The sequence below is a fragment of the Phragmites australis genome, chromosome 16, assembly GCF_958298935.1.
Source record: "Phragmites australis chromosome 16, lpPhrAust1.1, whole genome shotgun sequence".
Classification (NCBI taxonomy): domain Eukaryota; kingdom Viridiplantae; phylum Streptophyta; class Magnoliopsida; order Poales; family Poaceae; genus Phragmites; species Phragmites australis.
This window is the reverse complement of record NC_084936.1, coordinates 21,207,162-21,227,576: the sequence shown is the minus strand read 5'-3', so window position 1 is coordinate 21,227,576 and position 20,415 is coordinate 21,207,162. Positions and strand designations below refer to the sequence as shown.

General features: G+C 44.7%; 1 protein-coding gene and 1 pseudogene across 1 annotated transcript; one reads left to right on the top strand and one right to left on the bottom strand.

The window, feature by feature from the left end:
- Positions 1-438: 438 nt before the first annotated feature.
- Positions 439-1,104, bottom strand: LOC133894841 (uncharacterized). The gene is made up of 2 exons (XM_062335016.1): positions 647-1,104; positions 439-551 (listed from the first exon to the last, which is right to left on the bottom strand). The coding sequence occupies exons 1-2, from the start codon at positions 1,074-1,076 to the stop codon at positions 535-537; spliced, it is 447 nt and encodes a 148-aa protein (XP_062191000.1). The 5' UTR covers positions 1,077-1,104; the 3' UTR covers positions 439-534.
- A 13,059-nt stretch (positions 1,105-14,163) lies between these two features.
- Positions 14,164-19,774, top strand: LOC133895132 (temperature-induced lipocalin-1-like; annotated as a pseudogene).
- The last annotated feature ends 641 nt before the right edge of the window (positions 19,775-20,415 follow it).

The window sequence follows — 20,415 nt, the reverse complement described above, 5'->3', positions numbered from 1 at the left end:
GTATGTACTAGGGCCAATAATTCATTTGTCCTCTCACTTCGACCAGTGAAAGGCGTCTTAGTCATCTTGCCAAGTAAACAAGACTCACATGTATCAAATGATTCGAAATCAAATGAATGTAGAAGACCATCTTTATGGAGCTTCTGCATACGCTTCTCATTTATATGACCTAATCGACAATGCCAAACAAAAGTGGGATTCAAATCATTAAGCCGAGGCTTCTTTGTATCAATGTTATAGATAGTTATATCCTCAAGATCCAATATATATGATCCATTTACTAATGGACAATTACCATAGAGCATACCATTCAAAAATATCGAACAACACTTGTTCTTTATTATGAATTCATAACCATCTTCTTCCAAACATGAAGAAGAGATAATATTTTTGCCCAAGGCAGGAATATAATAACAATTATTTAATTCCAAAACTAATCCTGAGGGTAGCGATAAGGAGTAAACGCCAACGGCCAACGCAGCAACTTTTGCACCATTACCGACGCGAGCATCCAATTCGCCTCTTGCACACTTCCTAGTCCTTTTCAGTCCCTGCAACGATTTGCAAGTATGAATCATTGATCCGGTATCAAATACCCATGAATCATCAGGACGAGTAGCAAGATTAATTTCAATAACATTTATACCTGAAGAGGAAGTCTTACTTCCCTTCTTCTTTTTGAGTTCTTCCAAGTACAATTTGCAGTTCCTCCGCCAATGACCAGTCTTATGGCAGTGGTGGCAAGTGTCAGAAGCGGCAGGGCTAGCCTTGGGCTTTCCAACAGGTTTAGGCTTAGAACTCGAGATCTCATCCGAAGTTTTAGCCTTGTCCTTGCGCTTTCTCTTCTTGCTATCCTTTTGAACCATCATCACATGACTAGAGCTCTTCTTAATGCTTTCCTCAGCAGTTTTTAGCATCCCATGCAATTCAGCCATGCTTTTCTCCATGCTGTTCATATGAAAGTTCAAAATGAACGGCTCGAAGCTCGCAGGGAGCGACTGAAGAATTACATCCGTAGCCAACTCAGGGCTAAGGGGAAAACCAAGTTTTTCCAGGCTTTCAATGTAACCAATCATTTTGATCACATGAGGACTGACTGGACTGCCTTCTGTTAACCTGCACGCAAACAAGGACTTTGAGGTGTTGTACCTCTCGGCCCGAGCTTGGTTCTCAAACATGCCTCGGAGTCCCACAATCATATCATGGGCATCCCTGTTCTCATATTGCTTCTGAAGCTCAGAGGACATACAGGCAAGCATGAGGCAGCTAACATCCAGTGAATCGTTGGTGTGCTTCTCATAAGCCCTCCGATCCGCGGCAGGAGCATTATCAACTGGTTCATCAGGATAGGGGACCTCTAGAACATATTCCTTTTTCTCTTGTTTGAGAACAATTCTCAGATTTCTATACCAATCAATAAAGTTTGTTCCAGAAAGCTTCTCTTTTTCAAGAATCGATCGCAAATTAAAACTGGAAGTGTTACTAGCGGCCGGTGCCATGATCTACAACAGAAAATGCAGGTTCAGCACTATGCCTATGTGAATCTTCTATTAAACAATTTAACAAAAGATACTCCACTATATGTGTTTTCCCTATAATAACATATAGAGGATCAAGATCCATATTCAACTAAGTTCTAGTGAGCTTTGGCATCACTGCTAGAAACTTAGAGACATAGGTAAGCAACGCCTTGCTAATCACATCCATATGTGACTCTTGTTTGTTGGGTGGCATCGAATGCCCCGGCGCCCAACACCATGCCCCAAAGCCCAAAACCGTTTTGATAGCTTTATCAAGTAAACCAATACTATGCGTGTGGATGTCCGACATCCACTCTAACTGGTTAAGATAAATGATGGCACCCTGCTTTGGCAGACCTACCACACAATGATCAAAACCTTTGTGGGTGCAGCTATTGGAAGGGCATCAATTACTCTTGATTTTTCTGAGGGAAACTACTCAATCATGAAAATCATATCCACCACATATAAAACATGAAAGAATAGTATGACAGGAACATAAAAACATCACAGGCAATCATATTAACTGTGACATAGTATGGCCCCTTCACATGGTGATCTCCATCGCCACGGTTCCTGTCCTCCGGGTCATCATGCTTCAAATCTCCATGATCTTGTTCTAGTCTATTACACCTAATAGCACTAGATAAATTACATGAGAAGAAGCATCACAAGTCGACACACAGGCCGTTATACAATAACATGACAGCCTTGGGCTGCAATTAACCATGACTCGCAGGCCATGAAAAATTACACATATGCATCACATATCACAAGGCCATACCAGTCACAACATTCTCTGCAAAAACGAGTTAAGCGTAGAATCGAATTCTAATGTCGTGATGGGATCATGTTATTACAACAATCTATGCGTGTACGCGACGGTCAGCGGGCGGGGGGTCGAGGGGGGAGCCGCCCCCCGCGGGTTTCAGGGCAGCGCCCTGAAAACCTCTCGGAAATACATAGATCGCATCTATGAAATCGCTATGAAAATCTCATCGGATCGATCGTATCGAGCCAATTCCGAGTCATTCATAATGCCTCAATTTCCATTAGATCAATCCCATTGATCATCGCGTGAGGTTTTTCCAGAAACAATGACAGCACACACGACCTCGATCTGCTGTTCTCCCGACCATGTCGCGATGCACGCAGTTAGCCCCGATGGTGATTCCAGCCGGTAGGGGCAAGTCGCACGCAAAAACAGGTGGGAGATCGAGCTAATCTTTTTGGCTATGTGGTTTCATCGACTGGCATCTCATCCGATCTCTAATTCACCTAACCAACCGTGCATTGATCAATCCATCATATGAACTGATCAAAAACAATAGATCTAATCTATTTCTATCACATATCTTCTATATGTGACTGATCCAGATCGAAAACTACGCAGGATGGCTCTGATACCACTGAAGGGTTGCGGGTAGGCTACGCTAGCACAAAAAAAAATTTCTCTACCGCATTCAACCAGGAAGCCATGCGAGTAGGGGATCATGAATCGTTACCACTTGACGAGCAGTGCAGCGGAAGAAGAGTTGGAGCAGACCAATCCAACGTCGTGCGCGTCAAGTAGTCGATCGTCAACCTCGTCCCGAGCACGTCCCGAGCACCTTCCGAGTACTCGCGGGTACGTCCCGAGTACTCCCGAGCAGATCAGCACCGCAATAGTAGCAGTGCCTCCACGGTATCCACACGTACAAGGATGAAATCGCCGTGCGCCGGTGTGCTAGCACCGCGCGCCCGGCTAGGGTTTCGAAGGGAGTTCGGGAATAGGAGGCGGCTAGGGTTTCTAAAGAACACAATGCGTCTTGGCCCCTGCCTATTCTTATATAGAGCACGCTAATGGGCCTTTAATCAACATTAAAGCCCATTATGACTCTAAACCCTAATGGTCCTTTAATCAACATTAAAGCCCATTAGCAGATCCAATCCGCAAACTCGATCGCATCTAGGGCATATTACCAACATAAACATGATGTTATTTTAAGGATAAAACATCTAAAACTAACACCAGTGTTTGCTATACTACCCATTTTGTAAAACAGCATGCATATTTGATAAAGACTATCTTTATGTAAAAACTGGGTTTGCAATATTGTCAAGACACTTGCCTTCGTCGAAGTGATGCACAGGTCCTTCAAAATCTTCTTCCTGGAAGTTCCCGAACTCTTGGACTGAATCGTCTACACGAGCACACAATTATACATAAGAACAGTACACCAAATAGTCCTAAAACTAGGGGAAAACCCTATAAACAGAATCTACACATCGCTACGAGAATATGAGCGCAAAGATCGTCTAAATCGGAGCTACGAGCAAAAAGTTATGAGCGTTTGAAGTTCCAGGGGTGTTTCTGCAAATTTTACTTATTATCAGAGAAAATCCGAATTGTTTTTATACTGGAAATTGGATTTATGACCTCATAAAATGAAACCAGATTTATTTCTTAAATGAAAAAGACATGGAAATGGTCTACGAGGCTTGTGGACCACTAAAAAAGCATCGGTCCACCGGCCCATGGTGGACCGAAGGGGTAAGATACCGGCCGGTCTAATCCGGGCCGTTGGTCGGAGATCTGATGGCCGAGATTTACAAGGGGAGGTGCCGATGGCTTTCAACGGGGGGGGGGGCGCCGGCAGCGACAAGGGCGGCGGTGAGCTCGCCGACGATGTGCCAAACGGCATATCGGGCCACGGAATTCAACAGAGCGGCGCAGGAGAGAAAGGGGGAAAAGGGGAGTCTCACCGCGGGCTCGACAGCGGCAGAGGAGCTCCGGAGATGGCCAGCAACGGAGAAGAAGGCTGACGGTGCTTCGGTCACGACGGAAACGGCGTCCAGCTGCGAGAGACACTCCAAAAAGCGCCGAGGTGAACTCCTTGAGGTCCAGTGACATCGAAAAAGAAAGAAAAGGGGTCAATTATGGTCCGACCGAGGAGAAACCGATCGGTGGTGAGCTTCTTACCGTCAACAATGGTGGACCCAGTGGAGAGCTCAAATCCATGCGCAAATCAAAGGGGAAAGGGGTGGTTCGGGTGGGGAATGAAGCAAGGAAGCCGAAGGAGGGCTTAAATAGCCGAGAGGGGGAGGAAGACGGCCGGATTCGAGAAGATTGGCCGGCGGCTCCAAATGCAATCAAAGCTTCATTTTCCATGCAAGAGAGAGGGGAATCAAGGGGGAAACAGTCGGATTGGGGGTAAAGGAAAGAGGGGAACACGGCCATGTACTTTGATTGCCGAATCAATGCGTGGGGAGGCGGTGATTTGAAGCGGCGGCGGGATTTGGGAGCTCAAGAGTCCGACGGTGGGAGGAGGGAGAAGGGGAGCCGATCGGGCGGCAGCTCAGCTCACGACTCAGGCGGGACCCACGAGGCAGCGAGAGAGGAAAGAAAGGGGGCGACTCGAGCAGGCGCTCGGCTTGGCTCAGTGCTGGGCCCACCTGGCGGTGAGAGCGGCGGGGTGAGGTGGCTCGGCTGAAGTGGAGCAAGCCGACTTGGGCTGGCGCTGAGAGAAAGGGCCGGCCCACGCGTTAGGGGAAAGAAGGGAGGGGGAGGGGTGAGCTAGGCCGGAAAAAGAATTCGGCCCAAAAGCATTTTCTTTATTTTCAAAGCCTTTTCCAATTGAATTTCAACATATTTTCAAATGAGGTTTTAAAGCAACGAATCCTAGCAAAATTTTGCAAACTTTTTCCAGCCAATAAAACCTTATTGCAACTACAACGGCATGAAAGCATTCAAACATATATCCTAGGCCAAGTTAAATTTAGAAATTAATTTCCTATTGAACTAAGTTGCAACACCTGATTAAATTTCTAGCAAAATTTTAAATTATTCCAAATATTGAATTTTTTTTTGGTGTTACACTGAAGCACCATGCCACTTTTCCCCAACCTTCCAGCGAGTTTCTGAAGCTGTAATTCCTTCTCTGCGAAGCTCCGCCACATAAGATTGCCGTTGACCATTGCCGAGCTGCTCCGGTGGTCCTCCGCCTCTGCCAACACCATAGCCGAGTTGTCGAGCCCTCGTGCCCCTGTTCCACCGCTTGCCGGAGCCCCTCACCCGTCGGATCCTGATTCCGACGAGAGTCCAGCCACCCTCCACCTCAACCGAGTCGACGCCACCCTCTATTCCACGGTGAGTCGCATGAGCCAAGCCCACCCCACCTCTGTCTACACGCCCATGCAACCAGTCCATGAGCCGAGACCGTTAAATCAAGATCCAATGACCTAGATGAATCCAAGGATTATTACATTGTTTTTCTTTCTTTTAAAACAATCGTTAATCTTTATTACGCAATAAATGCTCTGCTGATGCAATAAGTCTAGGTTTTTAGTAGTAAAAAATAATTCGATTAACTCTGAAATTCATGTAATTTTGTAGAAAAACTCTTGTTTAGTAAAATAGTCATAACTGTTTCGTCGTAGCTCTGTTTTAAGCGATTCTTGCGCTGTTAGATTCATTTTTCAGAGCTCTATCATTCTATATATATGATTAGTGTTATATATTCTTGTTGTTATTTTGCTTTATGTACTATTATTAGTGTGTTTTGATTGTGTGCTTTGCCAGTAATTATGCAATTAGATACAATGTCCTGAATCAGTTTGAGGAACGTCAAGACTATAAGCTAGAGTACACTGAGAAGCTACAAGGAGAAGTCAAGTGTCCTTGATCATCTTGAACCTATGTTTTAAATTTTTTGTTTTACAAAATTGCATGAAATGTCTATCAACTTGATAGGTAGTCACCTATGTTAGGGTTTACCTAGTTCTTCTTTTATATTCCTCGAAGCTTAAGTGGTAGTTGATATAAGTCTTTTTGGTAGAATTGCTTAGCCATGCTTTTGGGATGTTGGGGAAGTGTCATATACATTTTTAGTGGACATATGCAATGGTGATGATGAACTTGTTTTAGTAATATGGAACCCTAGGACTTGGGTAAGGAATTGGTTTGATAATAGTGGTTCATGTGGTGGGCTTGTGGATACGTTCTAAGAAAAGGTGTTAGGTTTTATTGGTTATTTCTCTGTTGGATAGTCTTTGCTCAAGTGTCACATATAAGGACCAGTTCGTGGAGCAACAACTCAAAAAATATCGTTCAAACAAGAGGCTAATATGGGTAAGGCTTAGCATATTAGTTAGACACCTAGCTCACATTCATTAGGGTACCAGGACCTAATTGATGGATCATGCTTCGTAGGGATCTCTTGGCGGTACACCACTGGCGTGTGTTAAGTGTCTTGCAAATACGGCAACATGGATATCACGACTCGTGGCTAGAAGTTGGACAACCTCGGCAGAGTGTAAAACTGTTATAACAGTCATGCTCGCGGTTATAGAAGACTTGGATCCTCACATGATTAGTTTGTTATGGGTATGGTTTTGGTGATGGTTAGCTGGTTATGGTTTGCAAGATGGTTGTTCTCGGATAATAATGGTTTGGATCATATGGGCATAATCACTTGATAATTGCTTAATGTTTTTCAATTACATTACTATTTTCTTTACTCGCATTTATGCAAATAAATCTTGTGTTAGCCTATTCTTGTTGTAAGTTTGTATATCATTATTTTTTCCATGCTTGCTGAATACTCCATGTACTCACCCTTGCTATCTCCCGCAATACATATGCTGCTCAGTGGAAGACTTTGAAGATTTCCAAGATGACGACCTGGTGTTCTAGGAGCGTGTATTTCGGCCGGTGCCTGTGGAGTCATGTGGTCGCCAATATTTCTGTTCTGCTATCGTCATTTAGTTGCTGTCATTTAGCTAATAGGTTTTTTAGGTGAAGTCATTAATGTAAGAGTTAAAAGGTTGTAAGTTAAAAGTATTATTTTGTTACTTTACCTGTGATGTCCTTATGTGTGTTGAACTTCCTGGGCACATTTAAGTCGCACTTGGTTTTGTCTGTTAAAACTTGGTGTGATAGGGTACTGTGCCTCTTGGATGAAGCCTGCTCCCAGGAGCTTGACAATCTCCTCATGAAGTGCTTCTTTTCGGTCCGGTGCTAACCGACACGCCTTTTGTTTGACTAGTCAAGCATCATGTCGCATAGACAACTTATGCTCCATCACGTCCCTAGGGACTTCGGGCACATCAGAAAGACTACAAGAAAAAATATCTGGATTCATCATAGGAAAGTGATGAGCACTAGTTCCTATTTGGGGTCCAGGTCGACCCCTATCTGGACCATCCTGGATGGGTCGGCGTCGTCCAGGCAAACGGCTTTGAGCCGATCATCAGGATTGGTGACAACGTGGACCTTCACCAAGAGACCACTGGGCTCGGTGTTCTCGGGCTGCAACCCGGGAATTAGCTCGACCATGTCGAGGCTCTTCTTGTCGTAGTGCAAGACCATCTTTGGATTGCCCTAAATAGTGATGGCTCCCTTGGGACTAGGGATCTTGATCGCCTGTTATGCATAGTGGACGACGGCCATGAACTGGGCCATCATTGGTCGTCCTAGGATTGCATTGTAAGTGGTATCAAATTCCACCACGTCTAATAGGACATTCCCTGTACTGAAGTTACTCGGCGAATCGAAGGTAACGGGCAGCTTGATTTGCCACAACGACTTGGTTGAAGAGCCAGGGGTGATTCTGAAGAAGGGAGGAGATGGTTTCAACGCACTCCTCATGATTTGCAAGGCGTCAAGCATGTCGGCAAAGAGGAGATTGATGGAGCTCCCTCCATTGACCAATACGTGCCCTATTTGGAGATTGTGCACCGTGGGCTCGACCATGATGGGGTAACGATCGAGGTGCTTGACGCATGTAGGCTGGTCTGTCTGGCTCAAGGTGAGGGGTACCTCCGACCACTTCAGGTGGGGACTCGAGCCCGACATGGTCACACATACCTCGCGGACCACTGACCTATACTCCCTATTCGAGAATATGTTACAACACCCCAAAAGATATGGTGCATCATGTGCTCACCCTACTGGATGTCTAAGTCGACTGGTCGGGAACGTTGGTCGCAAACATCTTCAGTGGTGGTGTGTCGCGCTTGGCCACGCTTGGGGACGTTGGTGGCATGAGAAGACTGTGGTGCAGACTGAGTAGGTGGTGGTCATGTTGGCACCACAGTAGCATGGTCCACCGAGACCATCTGTCACGCTCACTTGAGGGCAGGCAGATCTTGCAGGCTGCCCTTGTGGAGTGGACAAAGCCAGACGCTGCACCAACCACATCGGCCGTGGAGCAGTCGGTGTCAACACGTGATGGTGGAGGCTGACTCTCAGTGCGGGTGCATTGAGAGCTCCCACCCATGGAAGGCAACAAACCCCTCTTGCACTTCTTCTCCTCTTGGTGGTTCTTGAGCTTGAACTCCACCATGAGGGACATGCTCACCAACTTGTTGAGGTCGGTGAACTCATGTGCGGATAGCCGGTCCTGCATCTTCGAGTTGAGGCCATTGACAAAGCGGTATTGTTTCCTCTCGTTGGTGTTGACCTCATCCTGAGCATATTGTGCAAGGTGGTTGAACACCTACACGTACTCCATCAAAGTTTTGCCTCCTTTCTTGAGTTCCATAAACTCCCACCTCTTGATCTCCATAAGGCCCTTCGGAATGTGAAAGTCACGAAATGCCTGGCGAAACTCCTCCCAAGACACCCGGTGATTGGCGGGATGCATGGCCAGAAAGTTGGACCACCACATGCATGCCGCACCTTGGAGTTGATGGGCGGTGAAGAGCGTCTTCTCGTGGTCCTCGCATAAAAAAAGAGCGAGCTTCTGCTGGATAGTCCGGAGCCAGTGGTTGGCATCCAGAGGTTGGTGGTTGAGTCCGTAGAAAATCCGAGAAGTCATCTCGACGCCTGATCCCACCTCCTCCTTAAGGGGCCGTGTTATGCACAAGAGCTTCAAGAAGCGTCATCTGAGCTTGACGGTTCTGCTCAATTTGCATAAGCACCTCCGCCATACTCGGCGGTGAAGGTGGCGGAGGGTTGTTCTCATTCGAGGTCTCAGGAAGTTCAGCCGAACTATCACGGGTTCTCATCCTGTTGTGATGATAAGATGAAAGAAATGAAAGGTCAAATCCCGACATCGCATACTAGCATTAGCCAGATACCATTCACTTGGATCCCATAAAATAGCATAATTTTAAATTCTACCAGGCACGGACAGTCCGCAAAAATGGAGTGTCTGCATTTTTTTGCGGAGGTTCCGCAGTTTGGGCAAAAATTCATATTGATCTTAACAAGGAAAATGCATGTTCAATGGTAGGGTGAAAAATGAGCAATAAAACATGAAAGTATGCTCGATTTTGTGTATGCTCGATTTTGAACTACACGTACCTTTCTCGAATGCATCTCACCCCATCAAGCATCACCACCACATACATCACCATTCGCACTAAAAGAAGAAGTTTTCGCACGAACGGTGCTTGTGCAACTCGCCGCACAAGCGATGCTTCATACGTGGTTGCCCACGTATTCACTTCTCGTACCATCACCTTACGGAACACCCCATGTAACCGCCACATGGGTAGACGACCATATCTACCATCATATGGTAGGTGTTCATACGTTATTGCTAACATATTCACTTTCTGTACCATCACCGTATGAGACGCACCGGGCCCCTACCTCACACCGGTTGAGCCCCCGATACTAGCCGTTATCGGGATGCGCCAATGTAACATGATTAACAATAACATGATGACAAGGAATAACACAATGCAAACACAAACAACTTATGTGCAGCAACCAAGAACACATTATACTTAGGGGCATTGTATGACAAGTTTATACATGTTAGCATGAAAGGATACTTTAGTGGGTTTCTTTAGTGGGTTGACACACTTTCTAACCTATGTCCTAAGCATTTTTAGGCTACTTTATTAAACTAATCTCTGATACCATGCTGAGAGGAACCGTCCAAATAATATTCTAGTTAATCACCTAGTCGATCATTTACATAATCACGACTTCAACGATTAACCAGAATATCATCCCGGTAGTCACGGCACGTGTTTTGTGCCCAAAATCGGAACACATGCCTTTCCAATGTAACACATCACAACATAGCTTAATAAAGAGCGAGTAATTAACATTTATATTACAAGTCTTTAGCCATGCAACCATTATACTAATTTACAACAAAAGACAACAACATCTACGCAGCGAAAACATAAACCTATACAACAAAAGAGAGTGAAGGCACATGCCCTTAGGCTCCACCCCAAAAGCACGAGCTCCGAGAGTAGGATGAACTACTCTTGCCTGCCGCCCTGATCAGCAGACACGAAGTAGCCAAACACCAGCTCTTCCTCACCGGCAACACCTGAAAACGCAAGCAAGAGTACGAATGTACTCGCAAGACTTAAACCATATAGAGCACATATATATAGCTCGACTTCAAGGATTATACATTGAGTCATTAACAAGGAAAAGCCACATGGTTAAGTTAAACATAAGCGGTAAGCAACCTAGACACATAAATATGAGCAACTAACTTAACCAACGACAACATAATTCTACCCAGCCATAACCAACTGAACATAAATAACTGGAACCATTGAACATATATGTAACAAAGACCGACTCAACTATCTCCCACATATCCAACCATCAACCACAAGTGAAAACTCTATAACCGATGCAGATGAATAGAAGCATGCCCATGACCAAGAGCGCGGCATTTAGAAATGTTTTTACACCCTTCAGGGGGATACTCCTGGACTCACACGGCTTGAGAACCATACAGCTTGTATGACCACACAGGTCCATAAAAGGGGTACTCATGTCAACCTTTCCTAATAAGACCTAACCATTTGAATTATGCATCGCTCAATACGGAGGTACTAGAACTACTCCCGGAGCAAACTAGCACCTCTTACAAGCCCGCCCGCTCACACCATCGATGTTCACGCCCAAATGATCACAGCTACAGAGGTATTCGGCTCGCCTTACCATTAGATCAGCACGTGGTGAGTAAGGTAAGTGCTAAAGCTGACAACACTAACGATCGGTGCTTAAACAATGCAAGTGGTCTACGGTGTCCGGGTTCCTCTCCCGGCCTGCCCCCAGGACTTTCCTCTGGAGTAGATAACACCCCTAGCACCACCCACATCTCGTCTCATACTCACCACTCATCCAACCATCATCAACCCATATCCAATATTGTGATCATTATGAAAGTAAATATCGCCTATGCAAACGAACGATAAAACAATTCACCGCTCGACTTCTACCGAATGACCTATGCATTGCTAAGCATTTCGATTTGACTTGTAATCTAGACATCAACAGCATACTCAAGGCGACAAGGAAAGGATGAACAACAATTCAAGGTTGAAGTAATGCGTTCAACATAGGATCTACCCATTTGTGCCCGATCTCGACTCGACACATGCAAACATATATAAGCATAGTTCATCAATTTTAGACGTCATTCAATTGAACAAAGGTGCAATATGCTTAGTAGCTTGTCTTGCTGCACTTGGGTTTGCCTGACACTCCCTGCACAGAATTCACAGAAATGCAGGAGCTCGCTGCCGCCTTCGCTCACACTCGTGTCACGCTCCGGTTGTTCGTTCACTAAAAGGGAGAGCGCGTGCAATGATGAGTATGAATGAAGTACAAATATGTATGCTATAACACGCATATGAGGAAATGCCATATAATGCATGAAAGCAGTTTTCCTAGATAAACAAGTCATAAGAAGACTAGAAAAATTGGTTTCACCCATTTTGGACTCGCAAAGAATTAGCGGTGAATTAATGAAGCCTTAACCTAATTAATTCACCCCAAAATGTTATTTTATTTATTTAATAGTTGGGGACATTTTTAATAGATAGAGGAGGTTATTATGAAACCAACAAAATTAGTTTCATAATTTTTGGAGCTACGGAGAATTTATTATGAATTTTTCAAACCTCACATCGCTTGATAAACAGTAAGTGCGGAGCCTTCGCGAATTTTTGCGGAGTCTCTGGAAAAGTTTCCAGAGTCTCTAGACTTTCCAGAACAACTATTCTTCATGGGGAAAATGGCCAATTTGATTTGCGAGCTTCTCCAATCCAAAGGCAGACATGTTTGAGGTATTTTAGAGGGTCTAAAATTCACTCATTAACCTAGCAACATGATTTCTAACTCAAATCTCCCCAAATCCTTTAATTTGGTCCAAAACCTCAAGAACTCTTGAACTTCACTCCATCACGAAATCAACCAACCAAATCACAAATTCATGCCGAGGGAAGCCTAAGGGACTTACCTATGGTGCTTGTGGAGGTTGAGGACCGTCGGGTGATGAAGGAAATGGAGTGAAACGCTTGGGAGACGAAGAAATCCAATATTCCTCACGTTTCAACCCTAAACATCAAAACACACCAAAATTGGCTCGAATCCTTTGGGAAAATGAAAATGAAATGGAGGGGTGTATAGCTTACGAGCTAATGATCGCGATGTTACCACATACTCACCTCGAATCCTTCTCTTGAGGCCGAATTTTGGGAGAAAGGGAGAGAGAGCTTGAGGGGAGTGAGACGGAGCTCCTCTTTGCCTTGGCCGGTTGGGGAGCTCAGGAGTGAGGCGTGGGGAGAGAGAGAGGGCTGAGGGAGTGGGTGGGGTAGTGGTTGGCCCACATATGGGCCCTATTTGCTAGAGAAAGAAATCTATTTTAACTGCGAATTCAATTCTTTTCTCTCCCGAATTCACTTCTCTCATTCGATTGACTTCAAAACGAATTGCCCTAGTGCGCCAAAACAAATTGCCTCAAGTTTAATCATGACACTAATGACACAAAATTAAGCTTAATCATGCCATTATGGGATTTGGGACGTGACAGCCACGCTGGAGAACTAGGAGAGAACTATTCCTTCATCTAGACATGTCCTTCGGAGGATTTAAAAGAAGGGTTTCAAAGATATTTAAAAGGTGTAGTTGGGTTATAGTTAAGTAGAATTTCTGTGCCGTCATGAGCAACTTCAATAATTAGAACATGTGAGGATTGTATGGTGAAGGGACATCACGACAACAACAAATGATGGACGAATTAACTTGAGACTGGGATGCAACGATCTGAGGTATAGTGTTAGATATAGTTACGACAATCGTAATCCATAAGATCCACACTTATGTCTCTTACATTGTTATTCGAGTTTGCATATGGTATGGAATTTTAGCATCCAATTTTTTGTTATCAGAACTATTCATATTTGTATTTGAATAACCTATAATATCTTGAAGTTATACAACCCATGAGAATACCTGCATCCAACCCAATTAAGTAGTTCTATTTGCATTCGCATTCGCATTCATCACACCATTTAATTTGCATCTAAGCATATTCGAATTCTTATTTGCAATCGCTCAAAACACATGAAGTGCATCTGCTTCGTTAGTTCGCTGTTGGACCCGAGGACCATCGTGTCACCAACCAACCAAAAACGATACAGCATGATGAACCCCTTGACATCTCTCATGCCTGACTTTTATTGCCCCATCCTTATCCCTTCCTCCAGCCGTCCGCGTCCCTCCCCCTGAACCCACGCACACCACCTTGCCTTCCTTTCCTGGCAAATGCAACTCTATAACATGGTGCGCACTCAACCATCCATCCCTTCACCTTATATTCATATATTCGTTGATCCTCTCACCTACCTTATGATTTTTTTTCTACCTCTCTAACACAAATCTCAACATAAATTAATGGTTAGACCCTGGCAAGAAGGCAGTCGGTGGCGTGTCGACCAAGAGGGTGGCCCAGAACCTCGACCTAGAGCCCATCCATGGGGGTGGTATGAAATTGCATACTTCCTATCCATGTTATAGCCCAAGATCGGCACCAACACGCACGCAACCTACACGCTCAACCCGGAAGGTGCCACCATGATGGTCCTGAACAAGATGTGGTCGGATGGCCGCCGTAGCCACATTGAGGGCACTGCATGGCGCGCTGACTCGACCAGCAACGAGGCCAAGCTCAAGGTCCACTTTTTCGTGCCACCCTTCCTTAGGGAAATTAACTATTTGCCATCATTACTAGTGGAATTGCCACTGGGACCCACTGTAAACTTCATAATTTGCCACTCGCACGACCAGGAGCGGACATATGTCTCATGGGTCCCACAAATGACGTGGGGAGAGATGCTAAATGACCCTTCTGCCCCCCGCACTCAGCTAAGGCTGACTCGGCCAGACCTAGATCGACCCAGACGCAGTCGTGCCCATCTTCCTCTCCGCCAGCACTTGTCCTCTCTTCGTCGTGGATGAGCTAGGTCATGGCTTCATCAAGTGAGCCACTGTCGTCATGGTAAGCTACAATCCCATGGCCAGATTCGTACCTGCCATCCTTTCTCCTTACTATATTGTGCATATTTGGAGTTGGTTTGAAACCCTAATTCCGAATTTCTACTTTTTGTTGCTTCTCCATGGTAATCCTGATACAGCGTTTAGTATAAACGTTAGAGTGTGGCACTATGTTGCAATTCTTGATGATAGACCCAAAGTGGAAATAACAGATGAGCAGCGTGAGTGGTGGGTCAATGGCGTAGTTTGGTTGCAGCTTCTGATTGAGGATTTACAGTCCAAAATCATCTGGGGGAGCTGGCAGAGGCTTGTTTTTTATGGATGTGATAGGAAATCAGATACCATGGTGGATATTGGAGACAACATGGCTCTTATGTTGCATTTTTGTGATAGATTTGATACAAAGAAGCTCTTGCTCAATGTGAAGGTAGTGTTGAAGGAAGGATACAATGCAGTCAGTGAAGCTGGTCCAAGTAAAGTTAATGTTGCAATAGATGGGAAGGCAACTGATGGAAATCCAAGTGATGCTGATTCAGTAGTTGATGCTCCCACATATGGTAATCCTACTGATGCTGGTGCAACTGAGGCTAATCCAACAACTGAACCAAGTGAGTTTGTGGTTGACTAGACTTAACTAAAGATACAGCCTTTAGTTGTTGAGGGTGGAATGCTCATGTTAACTTTGATGAGGATAACATATATGAGGTTCTTGGACTGAAGGCGGATGATGTCAGAGTAGAAGCAGCAAGAGAGGTAGAAATATCCACTCAACACTCTATTCCATGTATTCCTCAAGAAGTTGAGAGAGAAATGCAAGAAGCAGCAGTGGACGTGAATGATCATGTGCCTGGTGAACCAGTGAGGCATTGGGATAGGGATCACCTTGAAATAAGTGTTGGTACAGTGTACACAAACATGCCAGAATTCAGAATGGCAATCAGAATGCATGCAATCAGAAGAGAGTTTGAGCTTGGCACATAAAAGTTTGACCCTGATACATTTAGAGGCTATTGTGCTGCAAAAGGGTGTCCTTGGAGAATTGAAGCCAGGTCACTGCATGATAAGACTGTTAGGGTATAATCCCTGACTATTGTATGCTTCTAGTTCCTTTTGTGTGCTTCTTGTATGTATAAATTGTTGCTTACTTCCTTTTGTGTATGCATTGTAGGTCCAAATAAACACTAAAGATCACATATGTGCTTCTACTAGCAAAGTTGTAGGCAGAATGGCTTCTCAAGCTTCGTTGGCAGACAAGGTGGCTACAACAAGTAGGAAGAAACCCAATTGTGGGGCAAAGGAGCTGAAGATATGGCTACAAGATATGTATAAGGTACAAATTCCTTATGCCAAGGGTAGAGAAAGGGCAGTACAACACGTATTTGGAGCATGGAATAATAGTTTTGGTTGGTTGTATAGGTTTAAGGAGAAAGAGATTAGGTGCCCAGGTAGTATATTGGAGATTGGAACTAGGGAAGAGGATGGACAATTATAATTTGAACAATTATTTTGTTGCTTTGAGCCCTGCATTAGTGGATTTCTAGCTAGACGTAGGAAATTTGTTAGCATTGATTCCACTGCCCTTAATGGCAAGTGAAATGGTCACATGATAGCTGCAAATGTGCTAGATGGACATAACTGGATGTATCCTTTGGCATTTGGGTTCTTTGATTCATAAGGAGAATTGGACTTGGTTCATAGCGTAGTTGGCTAAAGCCATAGGAACAAGTCAAAACATTGCTATCTGTACAGATGCTTGTAAAGGTCTTGAAGTTGCAGTGAAGAAGATATTCCCTAACTATGAGCAAAGGGAATGCTTTAGGCATTTGATGGAGAACCTTGCCAAAAGGAAGATTGAGCTTGTATGTGGTACTTTGTGGTCTGCAGCTAAAGCCTACAGGAAAGAGATATTTAAGCATCACTTGAATAAAGTCCTTGCAGCTGATTCTAAAGTTGGGCAGTGGTTGAACAAGCATCACAATCTTCTGTGGGCAAGGAGCAAGTTCTCAACTGAGATAAAGTGTGACTTTATCACCAATACCTTGGCTGAATCATGGAATGGATGGATAAAGGACTTCAAAGGATCTTCCAGTTGATATCCTAACAGATGCAATCAAGGAGAAGACAACCATGATGTGAGCTAATAGAAGGAGGATAGGCAACAGACTGCAAGGGAAGATATTGCCATCTATTGTTCATCAACTCAATGCAGGCACTCATGGTTTAGGTAACATGAGGGTCATGATGGGTGTAGATGACATAGCTGAAGTCACTGAGCTACTAGCTTAGATGTGTTGAGACATGTTGTGAACCTAGGAGAGCACAAGTGCATTTGTAGGGAATGGCAAGTTAAGCCATGTCCTCATGTACTAGCTGCTATATCCACACAAAGGAATCTAGTCATGGATGATTTTGTGGATCCAATTTCTCTGTGGGTTGCTTCAGGGCTGCCTATGCAGGTATGATTCCCTACATTACTGATAAGTCCCAATGGGTAGAGGTGAACAAGAGATTAATCAAGCTTCAACCACCAACATGCAAGCCAAGGGCAGTAGGAAGGTAGAGGAAGAATAGAATTCCATCTGCTCTAGAGAAGGGCAAGAACAAGAGCAAGCTGAAAAGGCAGGTTAACTATAAACTATGTGGTGAGACTAGCCATAGGTCAGGGAGTTCAAAGTATCCCCTTACTGGTCCTAAAAAGAGTTAATCATAGCTAGTTGATTCTTATTTTATGTTATCCTAACTCATCCTCATATATCACTATTGTTTTTTTTTACAGGAAGAGAAACTCAATGAACAAGACCAAGACTGGTAAGAAGAAGAGCAAGAAGGATGTGGTTGACTAGATTTTCACTCCACCCAGGACAAGGGTTTTCCTCAACACTCTTCTTGCAGATAGCCCTAGTCCTGTAACAAGGAGGTATGATCCTTGAACTGATGGCAGGCAACTTGAAATGTCCTAGACATTGCTGAATTTTCTGTAATTTTGTAGACAACTTGCACTAATGGCAGCTGGAGAAGCCTGCTCACAGGCCTATTCACAAGTTCCTTAGTCAAATCCTACATCTAGAACAAAGAGGCAACTAGCTTTGGAAGCTTCTCAACCCAGCCAACCCTAGCTCCTCAACCCAGGAAGAAGATTACTTCGAGGAAAAAGAAGTGGAGGGTAGTAGTAGTTTTTTGCCAGACCCAGAGAATTTATGTTGTTTTTGGCAAGCTGCCATGTAAAACTTGTGTTATGGGACTTGCGATGTTCTGCAAGTTGTAATGGAACTTGTGATGTAAGCTGGGTAGTAATAACTTTTATGTTCTAGTCGTGCCTAGAACCTATTAAATATGCCTAGCAGACATTTATGTTGGCACTGATTAGTTATTTTCTCAGATATTAGAACAATATCCTAGTTGTGCTCCAGTAGCTAGCACCAAATGTCAAGTTGTATTGCCTCCCTCCCAGAGTTTTCTCATGAAAATTGAAACTGAAACTCTTTCAATCCTTATCAGAACAAATTAAAACTTAGAAATCTGGATGAATTATAAGCATTATTGTGCTAATTTACAAACAAATTTTCAAACTTTCTATCAACACTTACATTACCATCCTAGTTCTAATTACATTACCATTAGCACCAACTAATGGCTTGCCTAAGTGACATAAACTACCATTCACCAACATCCAGTTGCCACATCACTGCAGAAGCTTGGATACAAACACAACAAAAGTCATGAAAACAAAGAACATGTTTACATCCAGCAACGCTGCCATTGCCTTCACCCATCCAAGCAGCAACTCCACCTTTCCTGCTACTTCCTTCTCGATCTTGAATTCAGCAACTTGTGCCTTGAGTGCTCTAAGCTCTTGCTCCATTTTGTCCTAAACCATCATTATCTCTGGAATGTGATCAACAAGAGTCATTTCACCTTCTTCAGCATTGAGCAAAGCCTGGTACTCCAAGTACTTCTCGAACTCATCACGCCACTTGTAAAAGGGGCATGAGTCTGCCTTCTGCATCCAACACATTACGCAAATCAGATGAACCCTAAATCCCTATTTCATCAAACCCTAAATCCCCAATGCAGGAAGCCCCAAATTCAAGCACGCAGAAATAGACAAAGGCACTCACTCCCGCTTGTTCCTAGGGCACTTGAAGAACCTCTTGCCGTAGTTCTCGGTGGTCCTAGCCACAAGCTTGATGATGTCTTCTTGGCCGCAATCAGGGCACCGAATCAGTGGCAGTCTGGTTGGCGGCTCCTCCTCTGGGAGATGGGAATGCTGCGATGATCCCTTCAACCAAACGCTCTTGCTTGGGGACTGAGACATGGTGCTGAAGTGGGGGAGGACGGTAGCACGCCGCGGTAGCTGGAGGGAAAGGGGAGACGAAGAAGATGATGCGGGTGGGGGGCACGTGATTGGGTCAGTCTGGGTCTGATCGAGCCAGCCTTAGCTAAGCATGAGGGCAGAAGGGTCATTTTGCATCCCTCGCTATGTCGGGTGTGAGACTCATGAGACACGTGTCCGCTCCTAGTCGCACGAGTGGCAAATTATGAAGTTTACAGTGGGCCTCAATGATAATTCCTTAAAATTCTTGGAAAAGATGGCTCCTGAGAACACACCACTGGTAACGATAACAAATAGTTAATATGCCCCCTTCCTCCCTGTCTTCCCCATCACAGGCGACTACTGGGTGCTCCAAGTCGACGGCGACTACCAGTACGCACTCGTCGGCTAGCCTTCTCTGAAGTACCTCTGGGTACGTTCGCACGCACCCGAACCGCCAATCCCTTCCCAATTTCTGTGCTTCGCATGTGTCTGCTTATCTGTATGTGCATGTATGTGTACGTGCATCTGTACAGATTTTATGCAGGCTGTGTACAATGAGTTGGCGAAGAGGCCAAGGAGGAAGGGTGCGACGTGACAAAGCTGCGCAAGACAATGCACCTAGACCCGTCGCTGGAGAGTGAGCAGATCCCCACGGATGACGGCCTGTGGTGGATTAAGTCCATCTTTGGCAAGTAGCGGCCGCTGTTGTCTGCGTTGTGCCAATTAGGCGAGCACTGACAAGATGTGGCCGTGATGGTGCTCAGCGTTCGGTGTTAGTAGTCGTTGCCATTTACTGCATGTACATACAATACTATGTGGGGATCAACCGATTAGGCTTGTTTGCTTGTAGCCGCAGGGAATTTGGAAATGTGAACCTATGTTTGGTTGGTCTTATCCGTTCAAATTGAACTTTGTTTGAGCGAATGCTTGAATTTTTAGACTCGAATTGAAACTGCGCACTATTACAACCGTGATTACACATGTACCGTAATTTCCAAATTGCCAATTATACCTCTACATACATTGTTACCAGTACCCATGGGGAAGCACATTGGATAGATGAAGTATTGGTGACGAGATTTTTGGTTTTCTGAATGCTCTTCGAATTTTCGTATTTGTAATTCTACTTAAATCAGAGAGAGAGCTAGTCCCTTTTCTTTTTTTATTGATCCAACTAATTCATTTCCTTTTGATTTTTGAATTTTTCACAAAAGATAAAAGAAATCAACTAGGTGCATTAGTGGTTGTGTCGCCACTCGCTAGGCCACGGGTTCGGCAGGAGGGTGGCAGCAACAGACAGGCTGAGGCAGCGAGGCGAGTCGAGGCAGTTGGAGGTG